Source organism: Chiloscyllium plagiosum, unplaced genomic scaffold (assembly GCF_037043375.1).
Source record: "Chiloscyllium plagiosum isolate Xiang-an unplaced genomic scaffold, Cpla_swu_hap1 HiC_scaffold_20, whole genome shotgun sequence".
Classification (NCBI taxonomy): domain Eukaryota; kingdom Metazoa; phylum Chordata; class Chondrichthyes; order Orectolobiformes; family Hemiscylliidae; genus Chiloscyllium; species Chiloscyllium plagiosum.
Genome location: NW_028270158.1, coordinates 55,060,473 through 55,079,731, shown reverse-complemented (window position 1 = coordinate 55,079,731; position 19,259 = coordinate 55,060,473). Strand labels below are relative to the sequence as shown.

The window sequence follows — 19,259 nt, the reverse complement described above, 5'->3', positions numbered from 1 at the left end:
ACCACCACACCCCCCCCCCCACCACCACCACCACCTCTGGCCTCCCCACGATATCTATCCAATTGCCTGGAATGCTCTATATTAATTCCCAGTGAGATCTCAAGATTTCCATGTATTTCAAAACAATGACAATATACCATTGGGTGGCAATGTTATTTTTCAATTATAATGAGGGTTGCAGGGCTTGCTGTAAATATAATCTGGCATTTGTTTCACAGGCTAAATTACCCAGGGGAATTGAGAACATTCGGCCACACCTGGAACACGTTGACAATGTTCCTCTTTTGGTTCCGCTTTTTACAGACTGTACCGCAGAATGTAAGTACTGATCCGTCACTGGGGTATTACGTGGGCGAACGTAGGCGAAAAATGTAAACAAGCACTTTGCTGCAAGAGATAAAACACCATTGGACCTGCATATCACCCTTACTTTAAAGGGAGACCACCCCATGTTTAAAACCCCAGAATTGTTTCTGCTGCCAAATTGCCTTTTGAGTTTCAACAGCTTTCAGTTTTGAAATGGCTCTACGTACTGGAATCAAGAATGTGGTGCTGGAAAAGCACAGCAGATCAGGCAGCATCCGAGAAGCCCTTCTTCAGGAATTTTGTCTGAAACGTCGATTTTCCTGCTCCTTGGATGCTGTCTGACTTGCTGTGCTTTTCCAGCACCACGCTCTTGACACTAATCTCCAGCATCTGCAGTAGTCATTTTCACCTATGTACTGAAATATTCCAGTAGTAAAGATGTTATGTGGATGCATGCTGTTACATTGATCCATTAGTACAAGGGCAATTCTGCCCAGACGGAAACTATTATTGAAGTAGTGGTGCCACACCTTTTGCAATGTCCCAAACTGTGTTGACTTATCAGCATCAGCCCAGTTGGCACAAGCTGGCCTCAGGCATGTGATCACATGGAAAGGGAAATTTCACATCCCTTTGTATTAAATATTTGCAGTGCAAGGTTAACAATGTAAGCTTGTTTATGTGCACACAGAATACCGCTCCATTCTCCTGACAACAGAATGGCATGGGGTGAAATGGCATGGCATTGGTCCATGGTATGAGTTATAAAGAAAGGCTGGATATGCTGGGACTTTTTTCACTGGAGTGTAGGAGGTTGAGAAGTTTATAATATCATGAAGGGTATCGATAGGTTTAATGGTAGGTGTCTTTTCCTTAGGATGAGGGATTTGAAGACTAGAGGGCATTAAAGAGATTTAAAAAGGACAAGGGACAAATGTTGTTACACAGAGGGTAGTTTGGGTGTGGAATGAACTTTATGAGGAAGTGGTGAATGTGGCACAATGACAACATTTAAAATACATTTGGATAAGTACATGAATAGGAAAAGTTTGGAGGCTTATGGGCCAGGAGCATACAGGTGTGACTAGTTTAGTTTGGGATTATGTTTGGTATGGACTGGTTGAACTGAAAGGTCTGTTCTCGTGCTGTATGACTCTATGACTATGACTCCATGACTCAAAAAAAATCCTCCATCATTACTGATACAGCTGAATTTTGTATTGTGATTGTGCATGGCTGCCTTACAGCATTGTCCACATGTTACTGGTTGTTGACGATTATGTGTAAATTATGATTCATATTGATATCAATTCTGTTCAATGAAACAGATGCATTTGTAGTGACGACAGCACTGGTAAGGTTTGGTGAATGGGTTCACTTCATTTCATTTCTTTTCTTTGCTATACGCACTCAATAAATGTATTTTACTATAGTTCCTTCTAAACAAAAGATAGCTTAGGTGACTTGCAATTATTTCCCATCATAACTGAAGAAATAGAGTAAACTATTGTTTTTGGCCATTTCTGCAATGACCTTTGAATCAACACCAAGCAGAAAACCCCAATCAAAAGTCCAGGGCTATTTTTTAATGGCAAAAGAATTAAGAAAGAGAATTTACCAACTTATTTCACAGTGCCATCCACTGGCCACAGCCTGTATGCCATTGTTACAAGCAATTGTTTACATACCAAATATTCATTCTGAATATTTAAACAGGGTTGTTGGAGTGTTCTGTAAGAAAAGTGTGAACAAAAACATGACAATGACATTATAAGATACCAACAGATTTATTTTAATGATTGCCTCTTGAAACTTATTTGTTTTAACACCGGAAACCAAAATTTTGTATTAAATGCATGATAAGCATCGTAAGGTAATTTGTTTTAGAACAAAAGACTTACAATAATTTTCAATCAAATGGAAATATCAGAACCTGAACAGATTCTTGATTATCTGACAAACACAGAATACAAACCTAATTTGGAGTTTAATTAATTTAAATCAAAATTGTAGATCTGATTTTTTTTCTATATCTCAGGAGAGTCAGCGTGATTGTACAGAATACTAAGAGGCCTCAATAAAGTAGACATGGAGAAGATGTTTCCAGTGGTAGGAGAAATTAGGAGCAGAGGGCATAGCCTCAGAGTGAAGGGATGACCCTTTAGAACTGAGATAAGGAGGAATTTCTTCAGCCAGAGGGTGGTGAATCTGAGGAGAATTACCACAGAAGGCGATGGAAGTCAAGTCATTGAGTGTCTTTAAGTCAGCGATAGGTAGGTTCTTGATTAGTAAGGGCATCAAAGTTAATGGACAGAAGGTAAGAGAATGACACTGAGAAATATATCAGCCATGATTAAATAGCAAAAGAGATTCATTGGGTAAAATACCTATACATTATGGTACAACCACCATATATTGCTTGCTTGCTGCATTTTCATAATAATGAAAATATACGTAAATTGGTGAGGTCAATTTTAAGTGGGGAAATTATTCTTGAAAGGTCGGCAGACAATAAGATAAATATGTTCCAGCAAGTTTAGCAAATCTGGAACCCATCCAAATTGCATTTATGATTGGCGTTCATATGCCTAGTTTTACCTCACATCAATTTGCAGCATGGTGGCTCAGTGGTTAGCAGTGTTCCCTCACAATGCCAGGGACCTGGGTTTGATTCCACTGTCAGGCGACTGTGTTTGTGGAGTTTGCACATTCTCCCCGTGCCTGCGTGGTTTCCCCTGGGTGCTCCAGTTTCCTCCCACAGTCCAAAGATGTGCAGGTTAGGTGGATTGGCCAGGCTAAATTGCCCATGGTGTCCAGAAATGTGCAAGCTAGATGGATAGGTCAGGGAAAATGCAGGGTTACTGGGATAGGGTGGGTCTGGGTCAAATGCTGTTCAGAGAGACCGTGTGGACTCGATGGACTGAATGGCCTACTTCTACACTGTAGGGATGATTCTACGAATATCAAGAATTAGATTTTAGGCGTCAGCCACGACTCAGTCAGTTGCACTTTCACCTCTGCTTCTATTCCTACCACTGAGACTTGAGCATAAAATCTAGGCTGACATTTATAGCGGCAGAAGTGGATACTGGAAATGCTGAAGATTAGAGTCAAGATTAGAGTGGTGCTAGAAAAACACAACAGGTCAGGCAACATCCGAGGACCAGGATGAAGGATCTTTGCCGGAAACGTCAATTTTCCTGCTCCTCGGATGCTGCCTGACCTGCTACGCTTTTCCAGCACCACTCTAATCTTGACATTTATAGTGCACTATTGCAGTAGTGCTTTACTGTCAGAGGCACAGTCTCTCAGATGAGTTATTAAAATGGGAATTAAATCATTTTTAAAATATGCAGAGCCTCTCATTGGTGCATTGGGCAACACTTACACCTTGATCAACATCACGTTACACATTATTTGCCCATTATAACTTTGCTGCTTTGTGTTATTAGTATTTTATGCTGTGCAGTATAAATGTTGTTCCCTTTTATTTTGATATTTCTTGAAAATTCATCCTGATGCTTACAAGACAAAAAGCCTTGACAAAATGTGTCTTTTTCAGCAATGTTCAATTTCTTCATTCTTTCTATTTGCTGGCCACTGTAATAAACATTGGGCAGAAACCCAATCAAATTCTTCATTATATAAGGGAGGAAAGAAATAAAAAAATTAGAAAGAAATTGTGTACAATTAAAGAGAAAAATAAAATAAATGTAACCTATATACATTCATTTGATTGGTGATGAACATGTTGATGCCGTAACATTAACTAAGCGTTATAATGTCCACTCACAAAAACAGAAATTACTGGAAAAATTCAGCAGGTCTGGCAGCATCTGTGGAGAAAAATCGGATGTAATGTTTTGGGTCCAGTGAACATTCTTCGGATCTGATGGTAGCAAGGAAAATGTTAGCTGAAAGCAGCTGCGCAGACTGGGTGATCACTTTGCAGAAGACCCTGAGCTTCCAGTTGCCTGCCATTTTAACACACCATCCTGTTCCCTGGCCAACATCTCTGTCTCAAGCTTGCTGCAGTGCTTCAGCGAGAACTGCGCCTCATTTTCTGCTTTGGAACTCTGCAGCTTTCGGCACTTAATATTACCTTATTTCCCAAGATTAGGTCAACTTTTGCACCTTCTCTAGTAGGTACATCCACGTACTGAATCAGAGAATTTTCTTGTACACACTCAACAAGTTCCTCTCTATCTAAACCCTTAACACTATGGCAGTGCGAGTCTATGTTTACAAAGTTAAAATCCCCTACCATAACCACCCTATTATTCTTACAGATAGCTGAGATCTCCTTACGAATTTGTTTCTCAATTTCCCTCTGAGTAGTAGGGGGTCTATAATACAATCCCAATAAAGTGATCATCCCTTTCTTATTTCCCAGTACCCCCCAAATAACTTCCCTGGATGTATTTCTGGGAATATCCTCCCCCAGTATAGGCGTAATTCTATCCCTTATCAAAAACGCCACACCCCTCCTCTCTTGCCTCCCTTTCTATCCTTCCTGTAGCATTTGTATCCAGGAACATTAAGCTGCCAGTCCTGCTTATCCCTGAGCAATTTCTGTTTTTTTTTCTGACTTCCAGCATCTATAGTTGTTTTGGTTTTTAATTGTAATTTCCATTGTCTAAGGAATAAAAAAAGGAGCATAAATCAAATTAGAGAATTAGGCCATAGTAACAATGCAAACTTCAAACCCGCTCCAGTGATGCAAAAATGTTTCTTGAAGGTAGTCTCAATTCTAACTTTTAACAGGATGCTGGGAATTAGTTTCAAGGAAACAGTCGGCCAACATTTCCATGTGATGTGCTGTAGTCTGAGGAATTCACCAACCTTTGGTAGAACTCACAGAAATGTTGCAGTTAGTTCCAATTAAAAAGGAGCAAATACAGCACAGGGAAAGAAATACACTGCAACAGGAAATTGCTGTATATATTGCAGTTACAGAATACTATACAAATACACCATTAGGCAGAGGGAGGTAATTCAGTGCATCGCATCTCTGACAGCAATTGAAGACAACAGTAGCATATTCAGAACTACTTGTATGCATATAAATAGCTTACCAGTTACCACCTGAAGTGAGCAGCAAGTTGATGAATGGAGAAGAATTTTGTAACTAGCCCTGCCATAGAGACAGATGAATTGACCTTAAATGAAGTTACAGGATCAGTTCATTCCTAAAAGGAAGAAAGATCCCAGGAGGAGGCATGGGCGGCCGTGGCTGACGAGGGAAGTAAAGAAACATATAAAGTTAAAAGAGAAAAAGTATAACATAGCTAAGATAAGTGGGAAAACTGAGGACTGGGAAGCTTTTAAAGAGCAACAGAGGATTACTAAGAAGGAAATACGCAGAGGAAAAATGAGGTACGAAGGTAAACTGGCCAAGAATATTAAGGAGGATAGTAAAAGCTTTTTTAGGTATGTGCAAGGCAAAAAAATGGTTAGGACAAAAATTGGGCTCTTGAAGACAGAAACAGGGGAATATATTACTAGGAACAAAGAAATGGCAGAGGAATTAAATGGGTACTTCAGATCTGTGTTCACTTGGGAAGACACAAGCAATCTCCCTGAGCTAACAGTGGCTGAAGGACCTGAACTTCAGGGAATTTATATTTGCCAGGATTTGGTGTTGGAGAGACTGTTAGGTCTGAAGGTTGATAAGTCTCCGGGGCCTGATGGTCTGCATCCCAGGGTACTGAAGGAGGTGGCTCGGGAAATCGTGGATGCGTTGGTGATTATTTTCCAGAGTTCAATAGATTCGGGGTCGGTTCCTGAGGATTGGAGGGTGGCTAATGTTATACCACTTTTTAAGAAAGGTGGGCGAGAGAAAACAGGAAATTATAGACCAGTTAGTCTGACCTCAGTGGTGGGAAAGATGCTGGAGTCTATTATAAAGGATGAAATTACTGCACATCTGGATAGTAGTAACAGGATAGGACAGTGTCAGCATGGATTTAGGAAGGGGAAATCATGCTTGACTAATCTTCTTGAATTTTTTGAGGATGTAACTATGAAGTTGGACGAGGGAAATCCAGTAGATGTAGTGTACCTGGACTTTCAGAAAGCTTTTGATAAAGTCCCACACAGGAGGTTAGTGAGTAAAATTAGGGTGCATGGTATTGGGGGCAAAGTACTAGATTGGATTGAAAATTGGTTGGCTAATAGGAAACAAAGGGTAGTGATAAACGGCTCCATTTCGGGATGGCAAGCAGTGACCAGTGGGGTACCGCAGGGATCCATGCTGGGACCACAGCTTTTTACAATATATGTTAATGACATAGAAGATGGTATCAGCAATAACATTAGCAAATTTGCTGATGACACAAAGCTGGATGGCAGGGTGAAAAGTGATGAGAATGTTAGGAGATTACAGGGTGACCTGGACAAGTTAGGTGAGTGGGAAGATGCATGGCAGATGCAGTTTAATGTGGATAAATGTATGGTTATCCACTTTGGTAGCAAGAACAGGAAGGCAGACTACTACCTCAATGGAATCAATTTATGTAAAGGGGCAGTACAGAGAGATCTGGGTGTTCTTGTACACCAGTCCAGGTGTATGAAGGCAAGCATGCAGGTACAGCAGGTAGTGAAGAAGGCTAATAGCATGCTGGCCTTCATAACAAGAGGAATTGAGTATAGAAGCAAAGAGGTGCTTCTGCAGCTGTACAGGGCCCTGGTGAGATCGCACCTGGAGTACTGTGTGCAATTCTGGTCTCCAAATTTGAGAAAAGACATTCTGGCTATTGAGGGAGTGCAGCGTAGGTTCACGAGGTCAATTCCTGGAATGGCAGGATTACCTTACACTGGAAGACTGAAGCGACTGGGCTTGTATACACTTGAGTATCGAAGATTGAGAGGGGATCTGATTGAGACGTATAAGATTATGAAAGGATTGGACACTCTGGCAGTAGGAAACATATTTCCACTGATGGGTGAGTGCCGAACCAGAGGACACAGCTTAAAAATATGGGGTAGACCATTTAGGACAGAGCTCAGGAGAAACTTCTTCACCCAGAGAGTAGTGGCTGTGTGGAATGCCCTGCCCCAGAGGGCAGTGGAGGCCCACTCTCTGGATTCATTTAAGAAGGAGTTGGATAGAGCACTCAAAGATAGTGGAATCAAGGGTTATGGAGATAAGGCAGGAACAGGATACTGATTAGGAATGATCAGCCATGATTTTTTTTTTAGATTACTTACAGTGTGGAAACAGGCCCTTCGGCCCAACAAGTCCACACCGCCCCGCCGAAGCGCAACCCACCCATACTCCTACATTTACCCCTTACCTAACACTACGGGCAATTTAGCATGGCCAATTCACCTGACCTGCACATCTTTGGACTGTGGGAGGAAACCGGAGCACCCGGAGGAAACCCATGCAGACACGGGGAGAACGTGCAAACTCCACACAGTCAGTCGCCTGAGGCGGGTATTGAACCCGGGTCTCTGGCGCTGTGAGGCAGCAGTGCTAACCACTGTGCCACCGTGCCGCCCACTATATTGAATGGCGGCGCAGGCTCAAAGGGCTGAATGGCCTACTCCTGCACCTATTGTCTATTGTCTAAATGGCCTCTCCGCTCCTGGATCATCTGCTCATTTCTTTCACCAAATTAGCAGCAGCTTTGTACCTCTCTGAGAACACATATATTTGCAGTTGTCCCCAAATTAAACCGCAGCAGTGTCACGAGTTCTTAGAGAGACGTCAGCATTTCAATGAACACACTTCTTGAGATTGTGCCAAATGTTATTGCCCGATTTGACTTGCTGTCTCTCTCCTCAAAGCTATGTGTGAGATGGTGAGAATAATGCAGGAGTATGGAGAAGTGGTTTGCTGCCTTGGAAGTTCTCTTAATAATAGGAACATTGGAGTTTTTCTACAAAGTGATATCAGGTAAATATTTAAACCATGCCCTAACAATATGATATTCTGCATTTCAAAATTATATTTTGTTGTTCATGCTCATCAGAATGTGTCATGTTTTGGCAGGAAAGAGAATGGATTGCTACTTTGAACACTTTGTCTCAAAATGGAGCAGTTCCCAGATCAAGTATACAGCAAGGGTTTACATGTCCTGTCCCAAAATTGACCCACTGTGCTTTTTCCTCTGTTCAACAATTTTATACTCGTCATTCCAACTTCATAACCAAGCAAACCCCTGAAAAAGATTACTAATGACAAGGGATCCCTGATGTGCGAACATTGGATTTCCTAATGCTTGTACTTATGAATGTAATGTCGTACAGAGATGTAATTTTAAAGATCTGAAGTACAAACGGTCCTGTATATCATCCTGCAATGTGTTCTGACTTGTAAACAGACTCCAGGACAGATCCAGTTTGCAATATGGGTACTGCCTGTATTACCCAACTATTTGGCATCTGTAGGTATTAAAGAGATGAAACTTCAATCTTAACAATCTGGGCTCTATTTAAACCTAGCAGTAATGAGTATTTTGTATTCAAGTACCTGCTCCCAGCTCTAGCATGAATATCAGGACATAGGACCTAGGAGTTGTAGATTTGTTAGAATTTAATGATAAGAAGGAAACAGCTATACAGATCCCTCAGCTTTATCGTGAGTATCACAGCTTCAATTTAGTGTGTTCTCAGATTTGGATATTATACTAGTCCAATGAGATGAATCAATAGAATTTCTGTGGGTTTTCTCTTGATCTCTTTGTGAAAATTCTGAGTTACATAATATATCCCTGCATCACAGGAACAAGACACTCAATTCAATTGATTATGATTCACATGAGTCCCCTCCCATTCTACTTTATCTGATAATATTAATTCCTATCTTCCTATTCCTTCTTCCTCAAGTATATATCCGGCTTCATCTTAAATGTACACATGTTATTCACCTCAACTACTTTTTGTGGTAGAGAGTCCCTGTTCTCAAATCTTTCAGTGAAGTAGTTTCTCCAGAAATTCCCACTGGACTCATTGTTTTCTTATGTCTCCCATTGGATTCACTTGTGACTAACTTAAATTTATGGTTCTGTACGCCCCCAACCTCACAACTGGACAAACCCTCTATTCAATAACATAGCTGGGTTCACCCCCAACCCTGGCCTGATGCAGGGCATGCTAAACTGAGCACGTGTTGCCCGAGGAGACTATACCATAAGGCAGGCTAAAATCCCCCTCCCATTTATCTCACCACCCCACACCCCCACACCCTCCACACACCCTCGGCTCACAGCCTCATTCCTGATGAAGGGTTTATGCCCGAAACATTGTTTCTCCTGCTCCTCGGATGCTGCCTGACCTGCTGTGCTTTTCCAGCACCACACTCTCGACTCTATTATAAGGCAGCTGAGTTCATTAATTGATAAAGGTTCAGGCCATTAATGTGCAATGATCTGTGTCCATTGTTACAACCCACTGACTCGCAAGCCCCACTACCTCAGGGGTCACCACAAAAATTAATGATTTAATCAAAGTATATAAAGTTCCAATTTACCTGTCTGATGGAATCGTATTTGTCAGAAAGCACTGACTAGGTTTTTGTACTTAATAAAATCTATAGTTTATGCAGTTAAAGAAGTTATTGCCACAGGTAAACAAAACTATGAACTATCAATATATAACTCTACTTGAAACTTGAACCCTCTTTTCTTTCACTTGGCCTTCTGTCCTTCAATCACCTTTCTCTAGGTTCCTTCACTTCTTTTCAGGAGGCACAGGGCAATTGCTTTTCTGATTATAATGTCTCTTAGTCACTGGATAAAGGCAATAGTTCACAGCAACTGGTGGGAGAAAATAACCTGCTTTCTTCAGACTTCAGGCACTTTTACTACAGAAACATAGAGACACAGAACCTGCTCAGTTTCGAGGCTTCTCCCTCTATTTTTAACCCCCAAGCTGCTAACTTGTCCAGGAGCCAATCAGAGAGCTTTTAGATTAGATTAGATTACTTACAGTGTGGAAACAGGCCCTTCGGCCCAACAAGTCCACACCGCCCCGCCGAAGCGCAATCCACCCATACCCCTACATTTACCCCTTACCTAACACTACGGGCAACTTAGCATAGCCAATTCACCTAACCTGCACATCTTTGGACTGTGGGAGGAAACCGGAGCACCCAGAGGAAACCCACGCAGACACGGGGAGAACGTGCAAACTCCACACAGTCAGTCGCCTGAGGCGGGAATTGAACCCGGGTCTCTGGCGCTGTGAGGCAGCAGTGCTAACCACTGTGCCACCGTGCCGCCCACAATTGCTCAGAAGTTTGTATTACCCCTCTTCATTCCTTCTACTAAAATGAATCACTTTTGATTTAGCCACAATAAATTTTATCAGCTACCTGTCTGCCCACTCATGCACTTAACACAACTTAATTTGTATTTTTCCATTCATCCATTCACTAATGCAGCATTTTAAAGCAAAGTTATCAGTACAGTACTTACGTAAGTTGCTTTGGCTAAATATTAATAGAATTTGCTGAGATAACTCACTGTGTAAATGAAATACTGCAAATTGACATTGATTTACATAGATAAAGGTGACCTGAGCCTAGAAAGTGGCCTGTGCTATATTTCTTTGTTTGGTGTTGCCCAGAATCAATTTCTGTATGGTGGGCGGGGATGTGTGCAGATTTCCATTCTGTCGTACAATACTTACTGAAGTGGTGAAGGCAAAATTTAGGGTTTACCCATGCCTATTTGTTTGTGTCATCTGTCACGACATGGATTACTTTCAGTACAGCATACCCATTCTCTTCTACTATCAGCTCTCATCTTCACTTATTCAACTTCTCCTCTGTCCTGGCCTACTATTAATAATCTCCTTCTCTGCTACCTCTTTCATATCGCTCTGTCTCTCGCTCTCTGGACTCATTTCCACCTATCCATTCATCACTCCCCCAACATCTCTCAAACTTGTCTTCAACATTATTACCATTTTTTCCCAAGCTGGTATCAGTTCTGATGAAGAGTCACCAGACTTGAAACGTTAACTCTTGCCACAGATGCCACCAGACCTGCTGAGTTTTGTCAGCACTTTCTATTTTGTTTCAGATCTCCAGCATCCACAGTTCTTAGTTTTTAGTGGTTAACTCACTGCCACATCTACTCTAGGTATGCCTAATTTGAAAACATACTGCTCCTCTCTCCAGCAGAATTCGTGGCCCGGCTCATTCGATGAGAGCTGTTGTCAGGTTGATGACTTCTGGCATTCACAACTGGCCACATTTACACAAACCAATCAGATGCATCTTTTCAACTGAATCACTCTCTACACTTACACTCTGGTGCTGTGTAGTCTTATTTCAAGTTCCCTACTTTTTGTAAAGCAACAGCATTAACACAGCTCACAGTGAGTTCCAGTAACTTGTTTTTAAAAGTATAGCATTTTTTCCCAGTCCCTACTTTTAAAAATAGGACTTTTCCATTTTATTCCACGATCAAAGAATAAAGAACAAGAAAAAGATGCAGTCTTTACATCATTTGTATCACTTCTTAGAAGTTTGTGTATAGGCTGCCATGATGCCTACAGCTTTGAGAACTCTCATGTTCCAGGTACATTTGAGGGTGCAGACGGCTTACAAGGATTGTTACTTTGAAACCAGGGCTACCCACAACATAGCTAAAGACTCTATTATACTCCCTGGCTGAGGTAGATTGAAGATAGATGCAGATGATTCTTCATTCAGCACCAAAGTGGAACAAATGATATGGCTATTGAAAATGAGGTTCTGCTGTCAGGCCTGGACTAGCGGGGCCTTGCAGTGCACTATAGGCAGAGTGATCAGTATGATCCGAGCAGACCAAGACTGGATTGGATGAAGAGGACACATGATGGAAGCTGTCATGTTGGGAGTGTAGAAGAAGTATTCAGTGTAGGCGGATGAGGACACTGAGCAGGTGGAATACTGCATGATGTAATGCCTGATGCAGCTGCACTCTGAGCTAGGCAAGAATTAAATTACACCTGGTTTTGGTGGATGTGAGCTGGATGCAATGATCACTCATTGCCTGTAAAATTATTGCAGTTTGTCTCTGTTTGGAGAGGCAAATGTTAACTTTTGTTTGCTCTGAGGTGGGATGTTGTAAAGGACAGATGAGCTGTGTGGTCTGACTTAAAAGCAATTGGGTTCGGGACGTGCATTTCATCTTGCAAGCAAGTATTGAGCCGTGTCATCCATATGGCATGGAAAGTGTTGAGTTGTAACTGTTGTGCCACTCATGTACAGTGAGGGCAACTCTGAACTGCCAATGCTAGTCTGGGTGCATGCATAGTGTTCCAAGATAGCACTGGCTCCAGAGATCCTGTGATATCCTGGTAATGGCAAGTATAGCAAGTGGGAAAGTTGGGCTAGCATTAGACAAAAGAGACACAATGAGGTGTGGTACATAGTGAATGAGGCAAGTTTGGGACAATCACTTCAGAAAACTTGCTAGATCCTACGGAGTAACATGCTCCATGAAACTTGACAAAAACAGCATTTAGCTGAATTAGAGTCATAGAGTCATAGAGATGTACAGCATGGAAACAGACCCTTCAGTCCAACCTGTCCATGCCAACCAGATATCCCAACCCAATCTAGTCCCATCTGCCAGCACCTGGCCCATATCACTCCAAACCCTTCCTATTCATATACCCATCCAAATGCCTCTTAAATGTTGCAATTGTACCAGCCTCCACCACTTCCTCTGGCACCTCATTCCATACACGGACTATCCTCTGTGTGAAAAAGTTGCCCTGTAGGTCTCTTTTATATTTTGGCCCTCTCACCCTAAAACTATGCCCTCTAGTTGTGGACTTTGTCTATTTATCCTATCCATGCCCTTCATAATTTTGTAAACTCTATAAGGTCACCCCTCAGCCTCTGATGCTCCAGGGAAAACAGCCCCAGCCTGCTCAGCCTCTCCCTGTAGCACAAATGCTCCAACCCTGGCAACATTCTTGTAAATCTTTGCTGAACCCTTTCAAGTTTCACAACATCTTTCTGATAGGAAGGAGACCAGAATTGCATGCAATATTCCAACAGTGGCCTAACCAATGTCCTGTACAGCCGCAACATGACCTCCCAACTCCTGTACTCAATACTCTGACCAATAAATGAAAGCATACCAAACACCTTCTTCACTATCCTATCTACCTACGACTCCACTTTCAAGGAGCTATTAACCTGCACTCCAAGGTCTCTTTGTTCAACAACACTCCCTAGGACCTTACCATTAAGTGTATAAGTCCTGCTAAGATTTGCTTTCCCAAAATGCAGCACCTTGCATTTATCTGAATTAAACACCATCTGTCACGTCTTAGCCCATTGGCCCATCTGGTCCAGATCCTGTTTTAATCTGAGGTAACTCTCTTCGCTGTCCACTACAATTTTGGTGTCATTTGCAAATTTACTAACTGTACCTCTTATGCTCGCATCCAAATCATTTATGTAAATGACAAAAAGTAGAGGACCTAGCACCGATCCTTGTGGCACTCCACTGGTCACAGGCTTCCAGTCTGAAAAACAACCCTCCACCACTACCCTCTGTCTTCTACCTTTGAGCCAGTTCTGTATCCAAATGGCTAATTCTCCCTGTATTCCATGAGATCTAACCTTGCTAATCAGTCTCTCATGGGGAACCTTGTTGAACACCTTACTGAAGTCCATACAGATCACATCTACTGCTCTGCCCTCATCAATCCTCTTTGTTACTTCCTCAAAAAACTCAATCAAGTTTGTGAGACATGATTTCCCACGCACAAAGCCATGTTCACTATCCCTAATCAGTCCTTACCTTTCCAAATTCATGTACATCCTGTCCCTCAGGATTCCCTTCAACAACTTTCCCACCACAGACGTCAGGCTCATTGGTCTATAGTTCCACGGCTTGTCCTTACCACACTTCTTAAACAGTGGCACCACATTAGCCAACCTCCAGTCTTCCGGCACATCACCTGTGACTATCGATGATACAAATATCTCAGCAAGAGGCCTAGCAATCACTTGTCTAGTTTCCCACAGAGATCTCGGGTACACCTGATCAGGTCCTGGGGATTTAACCACCTTTATCCATTTCAAGACATCCAGCACTTCCTCCTCTGTAATATGGACATTTTGCAAGATGTCATCATCTATTTCCCTACAGTCTATATCTTCCATATCCTTTTCCACAGTAAATACTGATGCAAAATACTCATTTAGTATCTCCCCCATTTTCTGTGGCTCCGCACAAGGGCTGCCTTGCTGATCTCTGAGGGGCCCTATTCTGTCCCTAGTTACCCTTTTGTCCTTCATATATTTGTAAAAACTCTTTGGATTCTCCTTAATTCTATTTGCCAAAGCTACCTCATGTCCCCTTTTTGCCCTCCTGATTTCCCTCTTAAGTATACTCCTACTTCCTTTATACTCTTCTAAGGATTCACTCGATCTATCCTGTCTATACCTGACATATGCTTCCTTCTTTTTCTTAACCAAACCCTCAATTCTGGTCAGATTCAGCCCTTTGTGTTAAACTGGAGATCAACCATGATTCAGAGGCTAAATCATACTCCTCTGAGAGCAATAAAACAGCATTATTGGAAGAGAAATATCAAATGGAATGTTTCAAAATGAATCTTGATTAAATATGTCTATTTTATGAAATGTTGTAGGCTTTGAGCTCAATATCATTGAGCTGTATAAGTTGTTTGCAATTTAGCCAACTCAGTGATGGAACTTTTGCTTTGATTTGTTAAACTTGCAGCTTTTCCTTGGATCCTTTGAGTTTGTCTTACTGCAGGCAGACCTGTCACAAAGATTGTGAACATTTAACTTCACGCTCACACAAAACTACACCACTCTACTTGTCCAGCCTCTTTGGTAGCCTAGCGAGCTCTGTGCACTTCAGAAACCATGACAACATCAGCATAATCCAGCTAATCAAACAGGTATTTGAGAGTTCCTCAAACACAGTAAGGATCTGGTACAAATGAAAATAAAATCTACAAATCCTAGAGATTCTAAATTAAAAAAAAAATGAAAATCTTGGAAATGCCCGGCTAGTTTTATCATCTTGTTGGCCACATGTAAAAAATAAACGTTTTTCTACTGAAATATTTTGTGCTTATTTCAGCTTTCCAAAAATTGATAATTTTTGCTTTTAATCTTTGCACGGTCAATATAAGGGGCATAGTTTTAAGGTGAAAGGCAGAAGGTTTTGAGGAAATTTGAAGTTTTTTTTCACCTGGGAAATTCAGCTGGGTGGGAATCTGGAATGCCTGGGCAGGTCATAGAATCATAGAGATGTACAGCATGGAAACAGACCCTTCAGTCCAACCCGTCCATACCGACCAGATATCCCAACCCAATCTAGTCCCACCTGCCAGCACCCGGCCGATATCACTCCAAACCCTTCCTATTCATATACCCATCCAAATGCCTCTTAAATGTGGTTTAGTGTAGATTTAAAGTAACTTAGTTGTGTAGACTCAATGGGTTAAAGAGCTTCTTCTGTAACATATGATTCTATGACCAGAATGATTTTTAACAATTTAATTATAAACTAATTACCCCTTTCCATGGAACTTTAAGTTTAGTCGCCAAATTAACCTGATTATAGGACATTAGCAATAGAATAAACTCACCCATAAAAAGTACCAGCCTTTTCTATTTATGCCCTTCTTGTGCACAGAAACCCTGATAAAAACGAATGCAGTATTTTGTTACAGATTTTGTAACATCTTTCACAAACTCAGGAAGTCCCAAAGCACCTTCTACCCAAATACGTACTTTTAAATTACAGTTACTGTTGGAATGTTAGATCCATTAACACTCAGTAATCTCCCAATATAATGTCAAATGGTCCAATAATCTGCTTTTCTGGTGTTGATTGTGGGATAAGTATTAGCAGGGCCTTAAAAGATAACATCCCTCCTCTTCTTTGAAGGAGTCACATGAGATTTTCAGTGCCCACCTGAGCAGTCCAAGCCCTTCGGTCTGGTGATGTGGGGACCAGTGGGAAGAGAGAAAACTCTTTTTCCTTCGGGGGGTGAGGGAAGGGGCAAAATCTGAAGTATTTCCCAGGTGGTCTAAACGGAATCAATAAATCTTGAAATCTGTTTAGCTGGAAGATCTTTGCAAATGATGTGTATTTTAAAAGCAGAAGATTAGCAAAAAGTCCAATGACCTTTGTAGGCTTTATTAATATCAATACATTTTGACTCTCTGTTTAAACTTGTTGAATTTTGATATCTTATTGCTGCCTAGGCTCGGCAAATGATTTCAGGAATTAGGAAATGCTTTCTGCTTCACCTTCAGTGCCAACTTTCCCTGACAATGATACAGGTAATTTATAATTATTTTTATTATGCATAACAAGGACTGAATTACTTGCTTTGTACAGGCTAATGATAAAATATTCTGATTATGTAAGCCACACCATGTCAAGTGTAAATGTAAAGTAGCCATAGTTCCAGAGGGCCATAGGGCCACTCTCACTTATCGAAGAGAGATGATTGGTGATAAGTTTAATCTGAGTGTCACCATGTCACAGGCGAGGGGCAAGAATGAAAAGATGGGATGTTCATAGTGTGGGAATTGAACTTGTGCGGTTAGCATTACTATTCAGGCCATCCAGCCAACTTAGCTAACCAATTCCCATCCAACCAAGTGGTATAAAGTGTAAGCTAACATCAGCAGTGAGAATTATTGCAAGGAACAGATTTTCTCCTTGTGTCCACTCCATTCCTTACATATGATTCCTTATTAATTCTATTTCAAAACTCCTCTGGTTGCATGAGCAATGGGAGCAATATATAGTTCTTCTGATGGAAGAGACAACATGAAACTCCATTGATGGCTCAGTAGATAACCCGCATGGTCAATATGGTACAGCAGAGCCACCATTGTGCTAGTTTCTCCTCAATTTTGTCCATGCTTTCCCATTAGTTATTGCTTACAATAATTACTCCAAATCCATCAGTGTAAAGTAGTTTTAGTTTTCCTCCGTCCTGAAACCTTAATAGCTCTATGCATTTGTTAGTGTGCAGCCTCCGAGTTGGCATTCATCCAGAAGCATTCTGGTAGATCTCACATATCTGATCACTGTGGTAGGTTGATTACTATAGAAACCTGACTTGCACGTGAAGCAACTTGAATCTGAGAACAACCCGAGTGTTTGCAGCAGCTACCCGTTGAGTTCTGCACGTATTTAGTGTTTAAATAAATGAGAGAATTTCTGATGTGATTGATTTGTGGCTGCATCACTGAGTCACTGTGTAAATCTGACTGTGCTGGATAATTTGGGAATGTGAGTGTATCCAGGTAATTCAATCTAATATCTGTCACTCTGTGAAGACAAAGGAATCTCTTTAAGATTATATCTTGTGAATTCACAACAGTTTTGGCCCTTTTTCTAAAAAAAGTGTAATTGGATGCAGGCATCGCTGGCTAGGCCAGTATTTATTGAGCATCCCTAATTAGAGTCATAAAGTCATAGAGATGTACAGCATGGAAATAGACCCTTCGGTCCAACCCATCCATGCCGACCAGATATCCCAACCCAACCTAGTCCCACCTGCCAGCACCCGGCCCATCTCCCTCCAAACCCTTCCTATTTATATACCCATCCAAATGCCTCTTAAATGTTGCAATTGTACCAGCCATTACTTGCCATTTATCAGCCCAAGTCTGGATGTTATCACGGTCTTGCTGCATATGAGCATAAATTCTTCAGCATCTAAGTGGTAGTAAATTATGCTAAATATTGTGCAAATATCAATGAACATCCCCATTTCTGACAGAATGATGGATGGAAGATCATTGATTAATCAACTGAAGCTGGTTGCACTTGAGGAACTCCTGCAGTGATGGTCTAGGACTAAGATGATTGGCCTTCACCATCCACAAACTTCCACCTCTGTTCTTGGCAGTACTGCAACTAAGGGAGAGTTGATTCCCATTGATGTCAGGTTTTTCTGGGCTCCCTGATGCCATACTGGGTCAAATGGTGCTTTGATGTCAAGGGCAGTCTCAGTCACCTCACTTCTGATATCCAACTACTTGGTCATGTTTGGACAAAGTTGTAATGCAGTCAAGAGCTAAGTACCTTGGTGGAACCTAGATTGTTTATCAGTGCGCAGGTTATTGTTGAGTAAATCTGGCTTAATAAAACTGCTGATAATCCCTTCCATCACTTTGCTGATGATCAAGAGTAAACTGGTCGTCCAGTAATTGGCCAGGTTAGATTTGTCGTGCTGTTTGTGGATAGGACACATCGAGACAATTTTCCACATATCCCAATAGATGTCAGTGTTGTGGCTATACTGAAATAACTTTGTTGTGTGTAGGTTGGTAGGTATATTCTGGGGGCCTTGGGACATGCCTAGTTCTGGAGCATCAATCTACATTAATATTGTGGGAATGTTGTCAGTGTCCATAGCCTTTACAATATCCAATGCCTTTAGTTGTGTCTTGATATCGTGTGGAGTGAATCAAATTAGCTGCAGATTGGGCTTCCAGCTCAGAAAGAAATTGAAATGGATCATCCACTAGGCACTTCTGGTTGGAGCTGGATGTAAGTAGATCAGCCTTGTTTTTGTACTGATGTGCTGAGCTCCTCCAGTATTAAAAATGGGGACTTTTGTGAACAATCCTCCTTCACTAAGTTGTTTAATTGTCCACTACCATTCACAATTGGGGTGGCAGAATTGAAGATCTTAGACCTGATAGATTTGTTGTGGGGTTGCATTGCTCTGTCTAACACATGCTACTTCTGCTGTTTGGCACACAAGTAATTCTGTGATGTAGCTTCACCAGGTTAATACATCATGTTTAGGAATGCCTGGTGCTGCTGCTGGCATGACTCCCTGCAATCTTCAATGATAAAAGGTCAATCCTTCAGTTTGATGATAATGGTAGAGTGAGGGATATACAAGATCACAGATTGTGGTTGAATATATAATTATGCTGATGTTGATGGCAGGTGGTCTCATGGATGATCAGCTTTGAGTTGCTA

The 19,259-nt window shown here is 41.5% G+C and overlaps 2 protein-coding genes across 2 annotated transcripts in view; one reads left to right on the top strand and one right to left on the bottom strand.

Annotated features, from left to right (window-relative positions):
- The window catches only part of LOC122560525 (GRB2-related adapter protein-like), a 262,677-nt gene that overhangs the window by 138,002 nt on the left and 105,416 nt on the right, over positions 1–19,259 (bottom strand). The window lies entirely within an intron of this gene.
- LOC122560527 (transmembrane protein 94-like) overlaps positions 1–19,259 on the top strand; it is a 109,657-nt gene that overhangs the window by 26,960 nt on the left and 63,438 nt on the right. Inside the window, exons 7-10 of the mRNA XM_043711235.2 lie at positions 219–318; positions 8,098–8,206; positions 15,009–15,192; positions 16,511–16,588. Of these exons, the coding sequence (XP_043567170.2) occupies positions 219–318; positions 8,098–8,206; positions 15,009–15,192; positions 16,511–16,588 (471 nt within the window). The remainder of the gene's footprint in view (positions 1–218; positions 319–8,097; positions 8,207–15,008; positions 15,193–16,510; positions 16,589–19,259) is intronic.